This window comes from Schistocerca cancellata, chromosome 1 (genome assembly GCF_023864275.1).
Source record: "Schistocerca cancellata isolate TAMUIC-IGC-003103 chromosome 1, iqSchCanc2.1, whole genome shotgun sequence".
Taxonomy (NCBI): Eukaryota; Metazoa; Arthropoda; class Insecta; order Orthoptera; family Acrididae; genus Schistocerca; species Schistocerca cancellata.
The window spans coordinates 1131728298-1131745823 of record NC_064626.1 but is presented as its reverse complement, the minus strand read 5'-3'; the positions used below and the strand labels follow the sequence as shown (position 1 = coordinate 1131745823).

Below are 17526 nucleotides of genomic sequence, written 5' to 3'. Positions count from 1 at the left end.
AACAACACATCGTAAGGAACACAAACAAACTGTGGAACATAATGAGCAAGGTAGCTGGAAGAACAGTTTATGTTTCATTTTGGGAAAACAATGAAGACAAAAGACACATAACACAAGGGTGTCACTGAATTTGTAGTTGTGCCAATGTGTAAACAATCTACACACATCAGGGCAGAAAAAGCAACTGGTATATTCCAAATGTTGTACTTGAAGTTTTCCATGAAATATTGTTAAAAATTAATTTTTGCTTTTAAAAATGAAATCTACTCTTTCATTTCCTGTTTTAAAGCTGTGCATTAAAATCTTAAGTATCAATTATTGAAAATGATAACAGAATATTAATGAGGCAAGGTAAAGTCCTGGTGGGATGCAAATGTTAAGAAGTAAAGGTAACAAGATATTCTTAATGTAACATATTATTGCATTTTAGTAAAATTTGCCATTTAATGGCATCTGTAAGGAATCCAAAAATTTCCAGTAAAAAAGTAATCTTAAGAGTGAAAGCTCTCTTTAATATCAACAATTTAAATTTATTTTATCGCTACAAGAGAACAATGTGCAAGTAAGTAACTGTAAGCATACTGAAGGAAAGCAACCTCATGGTATAATGATGTTCAGCTATCAAATTTGTCTAAGCATATTACCCAAAAAATTGAATAGACAAAACAGTAAAATTAGTATCATACATACTGAGATTTCCCAGTTTAATATCAGAAAGAGCTAAATATATTTTCAGTCATCTCTCTCCAGCTAAATTTGTATAATGCTACACTGTATGCAGTAAACATGTAACTACCTGGGAATATATTAATGAACTTAATTTTAATTAATAAAGTAAGTAAATTCAACAAAAAGATAAGCTTCTTGAGAATTCATTAAGCACAGATCAAACAATATGCTACTCTACTTTTCCAAAATTTGTACAGAGCTTCAGACAAATAAACATGAAATGCATTAAGTTACATAAGAATAGAAAATTGTTAAAGAAGCTACTTTTCAATGTAATGCAGGATACTAGTGGTGGTATTTACAACAAACAAATTTTCTCTGTTATGAAAAGGATTGCAGTAGATAAACTTGCAAAACTGAGTTCTTGAAAGAACTGCACTGAGGAACCAACCAGATGAAACCCAGAAATTTATGTAGACTATACTTCACATATCTCATTCACTGCAGTTGAGATTTACCTTCCGTACAAGGACCATAACAGTACACAGCAAACACTACATTAAGCTGACACAACAGAGATGACAGAAAACCAAACTGAAGTGGAGCATTTGCAATAAGGGGTACATTGCAGAAAAAGGAAAACTAAGAAAGTGTTATAAAAAGACAGAAAAAAAATCGAATGAAACTACAATAAAGAAGGGAAGGGAGAAGCAGCATGTGGAGGGCTGCTCAAATATCCAACAAATGTGTATGACTTTTGAAGAGCACTAAGGCCAGTTTAATACAATACAGTATCAGTGAAATAAGTCAAGCTACTCACTGTACACTTTAGTTATCTCCCTGAAATGAGCATCCATGATAAAAGATCCTGTACTTCATACTCTAAAAACAAAGTCAACAGCCTAAAACAGCTCTATTTTGTGTAAGCTATGATTGCATACCACCCCCAACACTCTAACAGAGTTGTAATGCTGCAAGGTATTCAATGCAACTCAACTGCCACCATCCAGCAGTAGTAAACATGCATGGCAGGTTAAGCTATCATTTTGCATCATCTCTATTTTCCTTGTAATTCTGACATCATTGCAGGAGTCTTTTTACTGGAGAAATTCTCATTTCACATACCTAAACTTCTGAAATGGACACTCTGTGGTGAAACTTGTAAAATGAGGGAATATCATTCTTCTTACCTCTTGTGACAGCTGTCACTGGTTTAACTTTCCATTTTCTCATGCTGATGCAGTGACTTTTTCCTCTTTCAATTGAAGGCAGGAAGGGGATTAGTGACTAATGATGGGAGCACTTAAGTGTGTGCAAACTTTCATCTGGTGTTGGCCGACTAATGGCTCTAGATATTTACATTAATTTCCCTGCCATAACACAAGAAACAATTGTATATACACCAGTGTTTATATCAGTAGCTGCTAATTGCTTCCTCCAATGATTAGAAAAGGAAGGCATTGGACCAATGAAAGTCAGATGGCTTCATAAGCAATAGTAATTCTCACAACTATGAGATATTAGTATTTGGTAACGGTATGGAACAAACTCCCATGGTGTTTGATGAACACATATGTCTTTATATTAAACAGTAATATCTCACAAACAGGAAAGACAAAGAAGTGCCCTTGACAGTGCACACAGTTACAAGAACTACTTCATATTATACATAGTTGCCTACTTCTGTCACAGAATCCAATTAATTGGTCTGACAGGCCATAAACTTGAGACACTGGAGGAATAGTCAGGATGTATCTTCTTCCAAAAAACCCAATTCAATTTTTGTGCAGTTTCCCTAAAGCACCCAAAGAAAATGTAAGGATGATTATTTTAACAGTATTGAGACTGATTTATCTCCAATGCTTGTAAACAGTTAAGCTTGCACTATGACACAATGGATGACCAAATGCTAGCACAATCCAAAAACAAGAATGGAAAATGTTGGCTCCCCAAAATTTTATCTCTCATCTACCTAATACCTGATGGTAGCATATTTTTGTTGGATATCTGATGTGTTTTGACCAAATAAAATGGAAGATCAGGAGAAAATGAATAGAGACATCCAATTATAAAATGAAATACATACCAAAAGTAAGTTACAGCTACTGAAAGTATTGCCAAAAGACAATGGAAGGTTGCTCCTTTTGGGTTTTTTATTGCTATTTTCTTAGGAGATATCATTTAGTGGACAGGTTTTGAAACCAGAAAACAATACATGTACACAATCTCAGTTGACTGTTATTGGTTTCCATGTTGCAGAAAAGTAATAATTCTGTAAATGAACTATCATACAGATGATTCACAAGAAAATGTTCCATCAACAGTGTAAGTATGACGGATACATGTCTTCATATCAGTCTAGTTACAAGATGAGATATTACATAGCAAATTCATCACTGCTTGATTAAAGTTGTAAGAATAATTTCTGGACATGGTTCACAAGTACAACCACCACTCATTACACCGAAAGCAAATTTCTGTATCTTATTAGACAAATTTTAATAAATATCTGCTTATGACCATATTTAGCAAAAGTTTCAAATTCTTATTTTAGGTAGATTTTTATGTTACTTGAAAGGAAATCTTAAAAGAACAAAAGTCCAAGCTATATTCCACATATACCTAGAATTAAACAGTACCTGTTGAGACAATGTGTTCAGTGAAGCAGTTACTAACACAAAATCATGGTGGACTAAAATTTTCAACATTTCATGTCCCTAATTTACAAGGTAAGAAAAAAAGTAAAATATTTAGAGGACTGCAAAAGATGTTAAAGAGAAGAACTTGATCTTGATAGCAATTAGCCATGAGATGCAAAAGTGGTATAATACGAAAATGAAATGCAGTAGCCATCACTGAAGTTCTTAGTGTCACCTTACTTCACAGAGACAAGTTTTCAGCCTTACACTTGATGTTTTGGCAATTGTGGGAAATGTCAGACAGAGTCTCCACATGACAGTGCAGGTCATTATAGTTTATGATAATTAGTACTGGCAATACAGGGAATGAGCAATGTAGCACAGTGGATACACTACTGGTCTCACACTTGGGAGGAAATGGGTTCAAATCCCAGTATAGTTATTGTGAAGTAAATTTCAGTGATATCCCTAAATACTTTAAGGCAAATGACAAGATGGTTCCTTTAAAAAGTACAGATCCAATTCCTTGTCCATTCTGTGCTTGTGTTTCATTTCTAATGACATAATCCCCAATGGGATATTAAGCTCTAATCTTCTTTCCTTCTTCTTTCTAATTTAGAAAGGGATGGAAAATGTATTAATGATTTCCAGCCAATAGTGCTTAAAGGCAAAGGCTCTTTGCTATTAAAGGAGAGATTCATCAGTCATGTGAATGGCGAAGTATAGGTGAGACATGAGTTTATGGATGAGACTAACAAAGGCATTGTTAGCATTACACTGTGCATGTATTTGATATGGTATTCAGTATATGAAGAGCTTTATTTTCCAATAGTATCCAAGCTGTAAACAGGCAACAACACCTCTCAGTGGCCTAGGTTGATAATGTATGGCAGTCTTCATAGATAGCTGGTTTGAATCTTAGTGCAGGAAGAAAAGTTTTGGTGTTACATACCACATAAGAAGTTGTACTAAATTTGAATGAGATTATGACATCATACAGACAAGATTTATGTAATCTTGCATTAGGGAATATGTATCAAAAAGAGCAAACTCGGAGGATACATTTTCAAGCAAATGCAGACTCTGAGATGGCACCTACTGATTCTATAGATGCTAGCAGAAATCCACTGATCAGCCATAACATTCGGACCACTGACCTGCTATCAATATAAACCTAACCTGAAGACAGATAGCAGTGTGAGCTGACAAGGAATGACTACTAATGAGACACATGCACAGTTTGTGTAGTGTCAGTGAATGTACTATCCGTGTGTAGAATGGGAAAGGCAGACAATCTCTCTGAGATTGACTGAGGGCAGATTGTGACAGCCCGGAGGCTTGGCATGAGCATTTTGGAGATCCCACAACTTGTCAGGTGTTTGAAGAGTACTATGGTGAGTGCCTTCAACAAGTGCCAAAACCAAGGTGAAACCACATCCGGATGACATGGGGTTGGGTGGCCACTCCTCATTGCAGATGTCAGACATCATAGGCCCGGAAGAATGGTAAAACAGGGCAGGCTGCGAACTGTGGAAGAACTAACTTCAGATGTTAATGCTGGGCAAAGTACAAGTGTATCTGAATATGCAGTGTACTGAACACTCCTAACGATGGGCTTCAGCTGCCGATAACACATGCATGTGTCAATGTTAACACCACGACATTGGCAACTGCAACTGAAATAGGCATGTAACCATTGGCACTGGACGTTGGCATGGTGGCAGAGCTTTGCTTGGTTTGATCTCAATACCTTCTTCATCATGCTGATGTGACGCTGTGAATCTTTCGCCTCCCAATGGAACAGATCCTACACACCTGTAGTGCGGATGGAGACAATCTGGCAGCAGCTCTATTATGCTCTGGGAAACATTCACATGGGAACTGATGGGTCCAGTGGAGCTTGTGAAGGCACCATGGTGGCCGATGAGTATCATACACTGGTTGCAGTCCACATACACCCCCTCATGATGATCTGTTGTCTTTTTCAGCAAGATAATGCACCATGTCACAAGGCAAGGAATGTGCAGAGTGGTTTGAGGAACACATTGGGTAGTTTCAACTGATGTGCTTGCCCCTCAACTCACCAGATCTGAACCCGACCGAACACAACTGGGATGTGATTGAATTTGCCGTTGGAGCTCATTGCTGCCCTACCCAACATTTATGGGAATTAGGTGACTTGTCATGCAGAAGTGGTGCAACTCCCTCCAGTGACCCATCAAGGCCAAATTTCAATGTTTCAGCCCTAAAGGTCATTTCGTCTGCAGCTAAAGAGGAATGGGAGAGAAGCATATGTGTAAGAAACCAGCAATGGAAACTGTGGAAGAGAAACCATACTTAAGGCACAGAATTGTATAAGGAGGAAACTAATGATCACAAATAATTTTAATAACCTGAAATAATGGTATGATATTTTGCTGAAAGAAAAAAATAATTATCTTATAGAGCAAAACTGCAGATGACAACAGGATAGTACTGAAGATAAATGAAGAAAGGGATTGAAGGAATTATATATAAAAGTGATTGTCAATAACAAGAAAAGTAAATGAAAATGCCACAAGATGAACAAACAAAAAGAGAAAACAAAGAGAAAACACAAAAACATTGATCAATTTGGAAATAAGTATCTTGCATGTCCTACAGACATAGGACACAATTGTAAAACACGAATTAAAAGGACGATGAGGTGTAGTATATGATATGGAACACCAAAATTTTTTTGCTTAAAACTATGAGGCACCAGACTTAGTTGTGAAGCCTGTTTATGTGCCAAAGGGCAAGAAATCATATGCAGCAAGATAAAAAAAGAAACAACACTCTGAGAGGCATTCTAAATTAATTAGACACACAGCTTCATGCCATCAGGAGATGTGCCAATAATAACCTTGCTCTCTGTTGCTAGGCTACTTCAGTCTTATTAGGGGGAGTCTTTCTTCCTGTATTTGAAAGACAGACAAATAAAGGAAAAATGATGTAATCGGTAAACATTACACAAGCTATGAACCCCAGTATGAAGAAATAATTATCACATATACCTATCAGGAATGCTTATATTTTGCCTGTTGAAAATAAAGACTTGCCAGAAGTTCTGTCTCATATTTATGTAGTTTTCTCAAGTGAATTATCCTTTGTTAGAAATAATTACAACAGCAGTCATTTAAAATTCTTGAAATTAGTTAGTTGTATTAGTGTCAACTTAAAAATGAAGCGCAATAGTTTTCTCAAAACTATCAGAGACATGATACACTAATATACCAACTGCTTTATATACGCACTGAGGTGACAAAAGTAATGGGAAAGTAATATGCATGTACACAGATGGTGGCATTATCACAAAGGTATAAAGGGTAGTACATTGGTGGAACTGTCATTTGTACTCAGGTTATTCATGTGAAAAGGCGTCTGGCATCATCATCATCACCGCATGACAGGAATTAACAGTTTTGAATCTGGAATGATAGTTAGGGCTATATGTATGGGACATTCCACTTAGGAAATCATTAGGGAATTCAATATTCCATGATTAACACTGTCAGGAGTGTGCTGAGCATACCAAATGTCAGGCCTTACCTCTCACGACAGATAATGCAGTGGCTCATGGCCATAACATAAGGACCAAGAGCAGCAGTATCTGTTTAGAGTTATTAGTGTTAACACTCAAGCAACACTGCATGAAATAACCACAGAAATCAACGCGGGACATATGAAAAACATTCATCAGAACAGTGTGGTGAAATTTTGGGTTAATGAGCTATGGCAGCAGACGGTCAACATGGGTGCTGGCAGCATATACCTCTCCTGGGCCTGTGATCATATTGGTTGGACCCTAGATGACTGGAAAATTGTTGCCTATCAACAGATGAGTCACGATTTCAGCTCGTAAGGGTTAATGGTATGGCTCAAGTGTGGTGCAGATCTCATGAAGCCATGGACCAAAGTTGTCAACAAGGCACTGTGAACGCCATCGGTCACTCCATAATGGTGTGGGATGGACTTCACATTCCCAAACAACAATGGATCTTTTTATGGATGACAATGCGTCATGTCACTGGGCCAAAGTTGTTCATGATTGGTTTGAAGAATATACTGGACAATTCAAGTAAACGATATGGCCACCCAGATTGTCTGACATGAAACCTGTTGAACGTTTATGGGACATAGTCAAGAGCTCAGTTTGTGCACAGAATCCTGCATCTGCACTACGCCAGGAAAAATAAGGTCTGGCATGGTGTTAGGAAGTATCCTATGACTTCTGTCACCTCAGTGTAGTTAATTAAAATCACTTCTGCTTACAAGAAATACTTCAAAAGGATTAAAGATGAGTTGCATCTAAGTATTCCATTTCAAGAGGAATTGAAGTTCCACAATGAAAGTAGTTTTTGAAATCTAAAATAATAAGATTTAAATTACAGATTAAAGTACAGAATTTGATTCAGGAATAATTTGTCTTTACCAAATACTGAAAAGAAGTAAAACAAATTTACTTGAATGCTCAAACAACATTATATTTTTATTCTGTAACATTCTATATACTAACGTGAAAACTAATTAAGTTGGTATGGCAACATCAACATGAAGTGACTGGATACAATGAACCGTGAACTCTGTGAAGAAGTGCTTTCTTTGCAGAGAACTGAAAGCAAGAAATAGAAAAAAATGCATCGAAGAAGACGAGAAACTGAAAATTCATTCAAATCCTGTATCAGTGGCACATAAAGGATATGCACTGTAAGTTGAAAGCAATAATTCAGTGGAAATATAATTCATAGCTTCATTTTTTTCATATCTTTGTTTTGAGAATTCTGATCTTGAAAATATGATATACCAGGAAAGAAACAAAAATTTATTACTAGCTGATAAGGTGACATTTACAGAAGGAGCTGCAAGAAAATGAAATAATTTAAAGGAGTGGCTACAAGCTATTTACAGCAGTAGTTATTATGAAAGGAACAATAAACAAGTAATATTGTTTCACGACTATTTTCTCAGAAAAATATGAATGCAATCTATAAATTAATCAGCATTTCTTTTGCTACAAAATACATCACACAGGCTTCCACCTTCCTTTTGTTCTTTTCAAATGATGGCTTGAAATTTATTTGGTTGTCACCTGGTTGCAACAATTACTAAATAGTGTTATGTTAGTTCATTTTGCTCACTTCACTCCACAGTAAGGGATAATACTTCTTTAAAACAATTTTATTATTTTCTTTAAAACAAATAGTTTAGCACAAAATTTACAGCTACTTGTTAGTTTTAATGTTAGTTACTTGGTGTCACAGTACCATAAAGAACCACATCACTAGATGCAGAATTTCTTACAGCTGGATATTGATAGAATTTTGGATGGGCTATGTTCTCTACACTTGTAAACATGGATTAATGGTTGCTCAGAAATGGTTGCAAAACTAATATCTGACGTATTCATGAAATGGCTTTGATACTAAATTTCTATATCACTGGCACTAATGTTGTTACAGTGGCAACAGTTGTGTCTTGTGAGAACAGTTCTGACCTGAACACTTGAGGCCCTGATGCGTGATGCCGTGCAGCATGGAACCACAGTGGTCACAGAAAGTCGGAGTCAAGTACGTGAAAACCTCCCACTTGTGCATGGCGGAGGCCTGGTGGTAAACACAGAGCAACACACATTCGAGTGTCTGATCAAAGCGTCACGCGCTAGTGGCCTATCACAGTGAGTATCAACCAACATAAGCAAATGTACAGTATCAGGTACTGTGGACTGGGAAGGTAATAGGAGAGAAGGAGGAAAACAGAAAACTCAAAAATAAGGTATGAAGAGGTGTAGAGTCACTTGAGGACAAAATTTTGCAACACAGAAATTGAATGAATGTAAACTGTTGCAGGCCTTGGGACACTGAGATTATTTTCTATCCCCTAGCTGAAAAAAAAAAAAAAAGACTTAGTATGTTTATTTTTGTGTGATCAGTACTCAATGAAAAATATTGCTCACTGAAGATATGAAACTGATTACAGTGATCAGGAACATAAAATACAGACAAACAGTACTTTCCTATCACATACGATGTCTTTCTTTTTTAAATGAAACGTAAATCCCAATACTTTTCTGAAATATTGATTTTTTTAAAAACTCCAACTTACCTATTTGGGACAATCAAAATAATAACTCTATTATGAAATGCTCTTCATACAGCCCATTCAGAATTATTCACATTTATATCATAAGACACATGGTAATATGGGGAATGATAGCACAACTAGCTTACTGTTTCAATGAAAATGTGCTACCAATGAATCAATAGCCCCACCTAAAATAGTTGAGAAATATTACACAACCCTCTGAATGCTGAATGAAACCTGTTTCAAGCAGATTGTTATCCCCTATTATTCAGGAAGCAAATAAAGGTTGTATGAGAGAATCAATGACAACAACTTTGAGCAAACACAATAAATTCTTTCCATGCTAAAAGAATTGCTTTTCAAGTAAAAATAACTTTGTGCCAGTCTGGTAAGTTATGGTGGCAGCATTTACACATGCTGAAATGTGCTATTGTAAGAAAAGTATACACAAACAACAAAAATATTACAGTTTTAATACATAAAAGACAAACATCTGTGTTTCAGCATTTACATTATATCACAATTAATAATAAAATTAATATCTCTAACTATATACAATCTGCTGTTAACTTTTTGGAAATTTACTTCAGGGAGAATACACAGCTATACACCATCCTGTTTAAACTTTTTAAGAACACAAAACTGCTCAATACAAATGGATAATGGATTGCCCTGCAATCATTTATGAAGATCTGAATGAACTTTTTTCATCCCAATTCAGTAACAGATTTCACCTGTTTGTGGGGAAAGTTTTCCAGTGCTGGTTCCATAAGTGATAAGATGCATTTCCATTGCAGATGACAACTGTGAGCATGGTTACAAAATGAAAATACGATTTTAAGGAAAAAGTTATGAGAGAGAAGCTGTTTACAAGAACAGATTACATGCAACCATGCAATCAGACAAGCAAATGGGCAAGCAGGCAGGCACAAATCACCAAATGGAAAAGATTTAGTGTTGGGACCACCACCAAGTCAAAGTGTTTTTTTTTACTTAATACTCTGTGAAATGTCGTCTCCCAAGAGCTGATTTGGGATGCAGATTTTGTTTATTACAAATTTCAGCTCATATTTCACTGAAATAGTGACTGATAAAATAACTGAATTTTAGCAGCAACATTTTAATTAAAAATTTTGCTCATGTTTCACTGAAATACCAATCAAAAACATTGAGTTTTAGCTGCAAAAATTACATTGAACAACACTTAGCAAACAAAAATTAAGATATTTAGAACAGCATAATGGTTCTTTCCCTTAAAGGATTTAATGCCCTTTTATATTTGGAAAATTTATCTGCATCATGCAGACATAATGTTTGCATGTGACACAAATGTATGGCAAAAAAATAGGCACTGGCTCTAGCACGTGCCTGTTCTGAAAGATCGGCATCCCAGACTCAAATGGGAGAGTTACATTTGACAATGGTGGCTCCTCAGCATCTGCCCACCGTTACCTTCACATTTCATGCCCTGGTGGATCACCCCATATAGTAGTGATCCACAGTGGTCGCAGAATGTTGGACTGCTGTATGTGTGCACCTTGAACCGATGTTTCGTCCGAGAATCCTGTGGATACATACAGACTGTACTGTCTCTTGTTCACACTAAATCGTGCCTACTGTGATGTTGTATGCTCTATCGGCAAGTTGGCAGTACAGTAAACAAACACTGTTCTAAATTATTACACAATAGTGTTACTTTCATTAATAAATAAACTACAATAAAATGGAAATTGGTATCTAATCTCTTCACAAAATATTGTTCATATCATCATCATACTACACAAATCAACAATTCTCAGAATGATGGTGGTATGTAAATTCTCCATGGAAACATTCACTGAGAGTATTTATTTTCTTTATCTATGATTTATATTTGTCTTCATTATCATAAAGTGAAAATCTTTATTTCAAAGCACAGTGCTGTATTACAGCACTGAAACAACTTTAAATGTCACCATCCTTGAAATATGACAAAAGATTCTGAAATTCAAGCAGTTATTTAAGGAATGGAGAAGTGGCTTTTGTTACATGTTTCAGCTGGTACATCTGTGGAGCTTGTGACATTAATTCTTGGACACATATATTAGTTTACAAAGTATATACTGTTCAGAGTAGCAGTGGAAATTGTTAAGAATAATAAATAAGAAAACTTTGTCGCGTTCTCTCCATTTCATTGCATTGCATTTATGATTTTTGTTACCTTGCTCTACTGAAGATGAAACCCAACAGACACACAACTCACCAAGTCATTGTAATGAACCACCACCACAAAGATTCAGAAACAGTATTGAGAGTGCACGTAAAAAAAAAAAAAAGTTAACTAAGTGGCAGAAATTTCCTTCTGAGCTCTATAGCCCTTGATTAATTTAATAGTTGAAGTAAAAACAAAAACCAATGAAATCTGTTAATGTTAGATCTACGCATCTACATTTTTCATTTCTTTTAAGATTAAGCTGAGATGTTACACTGAAGAATAATTAAACAGTAGGTTAAGAAATAATTCTGCATCCAAAGAGGCTTTCCAAGCAGATTAATATTACTCAGTCACTTGTTATAACAATGGAACTCAACAATTTATTTTTGATGGCTTTTTGGCACAGGTGACACTAACTTACTAAATGAGAGTGTTTTAAAACCACACACAGTTGAAAAGGTGCATCCACTGATTCAACACAAATGCCATATACTTGAGATGTTACAAAGCTGACATAGCCCATGTATTAAATGTTAAACATCTTAGCATTATCTGCTTTATGAGTAATGTGCACAGAAACCGATTATTCAAGAAAGGAAATGTTAGTGGTTAGATGTACCACTAATGTTTCTGTTTGCCCAAACACATTCCTCCATCGTAAGACAGACTGAGAAGCATCTGGGTTTCCATACCACAAAGAAGTTTTAGGCAAGTTTTCGTTTTTGAACATCTAATGAGAACTGAATGTATGTCTTTGTCCCTACACACAACAGTAGTTGTTAAAAAAAGTTTATGTCACATCGTATTTAGAGGTAAATATCTTCATACTAAAACATCTCTGAGTAAATTCAACAACTTCCATCAAAGTTGATATGTGGGGTGATATTATTTGCCTCGTAATTGCAAGATACACATAGAAATGAAAGCAACAGTAAGCAAGTGGAAAAGCTACCCAAGCTACCTCTTAATAATTTTGCTGACTGTCTCCATGTGTTGACTTTCTAGAATCGTAAAGATAAATGACTGGATTAATCGTGCAATCAGTACCTGAAACTAGTGCAAATTGAGGGATCAATAAATAGAAAGTGATGGAGATTTTCTCCATTGTACATTAGTGTAGCATCTTTTCAATTGGGGATCTTAACACATACAATATTTTGAAAAGGGGGTTTGCTTGCTGAGATGCAGATAAGCACACCAAAAAGACACACACAAGAACCACAGTCCAGCCTTGGCAGCTAGAGACTGTGGTCATGTATGTGTGTTGTGTGTGGGTGTGTGTTTTGGCTGAAAGTTTTGTTTGACAGTCTTTTTGCTGTGCCTCTCTGTGTCTCAGCACCTCCACTATCTTGTGAGTAGCAACTGTCCTTTTCATAATACTGTTATTATACCATCCTGCAGTTTCCATTGTTTAATACAATAATATGTATTTTATGCTCTCTTTTTTAACATAGACAAATATTAAAATTGAAAATGTACCTGCTATTATACATTTTGTCATATTTTACATAAACTGAAATGTAAATCATATGTAATATTAATTTAGTTGAAAGTGCTGTGCACCGTGTTTCAAACCAGTCCCAGGAAATCGACCAGACGAGTTGCACAAAAGGTGGGAATCAACCAACATACAAAGTTCAAACCCATCAGCCATTAAACCCCAGGGCCATGGAACAACGGTTGTGTTTCGCCAAAACTATTGTCCACAGAACTGATGAACAGAACTTCGATGTGAATATGGTTTGGTTTAGCGGCGAAGCCCACTTTCATTTGGTTGGGTTTGTCAAGAAGCAAAATTGGCACATCTGAGGGGCTGGGAATCTGCATTTCGCGATCAAGAAGTCTCTTCACTCTCAATGGGTGACTGGGTGGTGTACAATGTCCAATCACAGAATAATTAGTGTGATATTCCTTGATGGCACGGTGACCACCGAACAGTATGTGAAGGTTTTGGAAGATTATTTCATCCCCATTATCCAAAGTGACCTCGATTTCGATAAGATGCGGTTCATGCAAGACGGGGCTCGACCCATCGAAGCAGGAGAGTGTTTGATGTCCTGGAGGAGCACTATGAGGACCACATTCTTGCTCTGGGGTACCCAGGGGCCACTGGCACATATCTTGATTGGCAGCAATATTCTCCGCATCCTTTCTATGGGGCTGTATTAAAGACAAGGTGTATAACAATAACCCCAAAAGCATTGATGAGCTGAAAACAGCCATTCAGGAAGTCATCGACAGCATCGATGTTCCACACTTCAGAATTCCGCTATTCGTATGCGCCACATCATCGTCAATGATGGCAGGCATATCCAACATGTTATAACCTAAATCCGAATATCTGTACTGACGTTTACATGTTGACTGAAGTGTTTTCATGCCGTAGTTTGTAACTAATTTACGTTTTTTTTTTCATGTAGTTCAATAATTGTCATCCTGTAGACACGGCAATGGATCACACCATATCACCAAATCGGCCGACAGTAGTACAAATCTGTCCATACTGTAGGTCACAACAAAACCAAGATACTTCGACAGTCTTCCTGCTTCTAAGATTGTTTGATTACAGAGGACACTCAAATTATGGTGCACGACGGTCTAATTATGTTTACGCACATGTATATGATTACTCTGCAATTCACCAGTAAGTTCCTGGCAGAAGATTCATCGAACCACCTTCAAGCTATACCGAACAGCGCGCGGGAAAAACAAACACTTAAATCTACCCGTGCGGGTTCCGATTTCTCTTATTTTATTACGATGATCATTTCTCACATTGTAGGTGAGCATCAACAAAATATTTTCGCATTCCGAGGAGAAAGTTGGTGTCAGAGATTTCGGGAAAAGATCCTGCCTGAACGAAAAACGCCTTTGTTTGAATGATTTCCACCCCAATTCGCTTACCATATCATGATATCTGTGTGGCTCTCTCCTGTTTTGTGATCATACAAAAGACGCTGCTCTCTCTCGAACTTTTTCGATGTCCTCCGTCAATCCTAACTGATGCGGATTCCACACTGTACAGCAGTGTTGCAGAACAGGATAGAAAAGCGTAGTGTAGGCAATCTTTTTTAATAGATTTGTTGCATTTCCTATGTCTTCCGCCAATAAGTCGCTTTCTCTGGTTCGCTTTCCCCACATTATCTATGTGATCGTTCTAATTTAAGCCTTATTCGTAACTGTAATCCCTAATTATTTAATTGAATTCAGAGCCTTTAGATTTGCGCCATTTATCGTGTCACAGAAATTTAGTGGATTCCTTTTAGCACCTATGTGAATGACTTCACACTTCGCATTATTTAGTGTCAACTGCCACTTTTCGCACCACACAGATGTTTTGTCTAAATCATTTTGCAATTGTTTTCGATCATCTGATGCCTTTACGAGACAGTAAATGACAGACTCATCCGCAAACAATCTACGAGGACTGCTCAGATTGTCTACTATATCGTTCATATGAATCAGTAGCAGCAGAGGACCAGTCACACTTCCCTGGGGAACCACAAATATTACCAGAGTTAGACGATGACTTATCGTCAGTTACTGTGAACTGTGACCTTTCTGGCAGGAAATAACGAATCCGATCGCACACCTGCCACGATATTAGATAGGCACGCAATTTTATTAGATGCTGCTTGTGAGGAATTGCGTCTAAAGCCTTCTGTAATTCTAAAAACATGGAAACAATTTGAGATTCCCTGTTGATAGCAATCATTACTTCGTGTGAATAAAGGACTAGTTGTGTTTTACAAGAACTGTATTTTCTTAATCCGTATTGGCTATCAATAAATTGTTTTTGCGTGGTATGGCATTTATTGGCCAGGAATCCCCTTCGGGGTTCGGCCGCCATTTTGCAAGTCATTTTAGTTGACGCCACTTCGGCGACTTGCGTGGTAATTTATAAGATTAGAACACAGCATGTGTTGCAGAATCTTACCGCAAATCGATGTTAGTAACACATGTAAATCAGAGGAGTACTCCTATTTCCTTTCTTGAGTATCGGTGTGGCCTGTGCAACTTCCTTATGGATTTTTCATCGAGCGAGCGGTTGTATGTGTGACATTCGCCTGCTTTATTCCTTCGTTGATAGTCCTCGGTGTCGACGTACTGCATTGTTATACGGGCTGAAAAATGGGGGCTGGAGTAGCGTTTCACGGTCCTTTACTTTTGCTGTTCACAACCAACCAATATTACACAGTTATATGGCCAGTTCACTACTGGTAAAGGTTAAGCCTCTTTAATAGTTTGCAGGCAAACATCACCATACTGCTACAATAGTTTGCTGTTGAACATCTATGAGCAGTAAATACCTAACCACACACTGATAAAATCTTCTCGGATTGACAGCCGATACAATGCGTTGTTGTCCAGCAACGTTTCAGCTAGTTTCTTACTTGCTATCTTCAGGCGACTTCAACTCGAGAAGATTTCATAGTTCTTGCAGAATACAAGGTACGTGTCACACTATTTCTCAAATAAATTGAACGAGCACTGTCACTGTTTTAACACACGGCCTATTTGTGTTACACTAATTCCACTAAGTTAATGCATTCTTGTTACTCTAACTGATACAGACTTCTCGTCTGAAAATAGGCCGTGACTGACTGTCTCGGGACCAAAAATTGTGCCTTTATATATCCTCAAAATAACAGGCACTGAAACTATACATTGTCCAGCGTTTAAGTTATAGAAATTATAATTAAAACCTAACTCATTCAATTAACTGAACACATCGAAAAATTCCTCCTTTTTGATAGCTCTTCCTATCACAAACGTTAGGCCGAATTATTTGTTTAAATAATGAAATTAACAGATATGGTTATACAAACAATAATTTTGACAAACCTGGTAGCCGGCCGGAGTGGCCGTGCGGTCCTAGGCGCTACAGTCTGGAACCGAGCGACCGCTACCAGTCACAATAAAAGGTTATTTATTTGTCTCACGACCGGTTTCGGGCTTGCGTCCATCCTCAGGCGTTTATACGTTCATGTACATGTTTATATTGCTGGAGATCACTGTATAAATAGAAAAAAAATATTTGCTAGTGACTAAACAGATACAAATGGGAAATGAAATTGTAAGTGGCAAGGCAGCATTTGTAAAATATTTTTTTTGTATTTATACAGTGATCTCCAGCAATATAAACATGTACATGTATAAAGACCTGAGGATGGACGCAAGCCCGAAACCGGTCGTGTGACAAATAAATAACCTTTTATTGTGACGGGTAGCGGAAATTTTTCTACACCATATAAAAAGATGTTGCTTGTCCCGCACTAACAAACTGGTGAAACTGAAAAAAATATATATATATTTTTCTTTCGTATACATGAATTTTGGTTGCGCTGTTTCCTTTCACTGTAATGCTTTTATTTCTGTCATTTGACTTTAGATTTCGTATTAAGAATCGACCCGAAAAACTCTCGGATGAAAGGTTTGAGAAGAAAAGATTGTAAACCGACCAAACAGAGCAAAATATGTTCTCAGTATTTTCGGGAAAAGGACACATTCAGAACATCAGTTTCGTCAGTCCATATTAAGGAAAATGATGGCTGAGGAAAGCTGCATGTTTATATCACATACTTCTCGGTTGTTCGAAACCTATGACAAAAAGGAAGTTACATTGGCGACGTCAAATGCGTCGTTTTACTGAATCAAATATGCATTTAAGACCAGAGAAACGCCTGAAAATGCTTTCCTGAACTGCGTTATTTACGGCAGCACTGGCAGCATTGACTGTGCCGCTGTCCCGGCGGAGGTTCGAGTCCTCCCTCGGGCATGGGTGTGTGTGTTTGTCCTTAGGATAATTTAGGTTAAGTAGTGTGTAAGCTTAGGGACTGATGACCTTAGCAGTTAAGTCCCATAAAATTTTACACACATTTGAACTGCAGCATTTGCTGTTTGGAAAAACCGTTGCATGCA

At 37.1% G+C, this 17526-nt stretch overlaps 1 protein-coding gene across 3 annotated transcripts in view; it reads right to left on the bottom strand.

Annotated features, from left to right (window-relative positions):
- Positions 1-17526, bottom strand: part of LOC126092668 (protein kinase C, brain isozyme-like) — a 166864-nt gene that overhangs the window by 76792 nt on the left and 72546 nt on the right. The window contains exon 3 of one of the 3 annotated variants that reach the window (XM_049908400.1): positions 10863-10974. The exons of 1 other annotated variant lie outside the window; for it this stretch is intronic. In XM_049908400.1, the coding sequence (XP_049764357.1) occupies positions 10863-10875 (13 nt within the window). In that variant the 5' untranslated portion in view covers positions 10876-10974. Of the gene's footprint in view, positions 1-8823; positions 8933-10862; positions 10975-17526 lie in introns of all 3 variants that reach the window. One more of the 3 variants, XM_049908408.1, reaches the window with a different exon arrangement.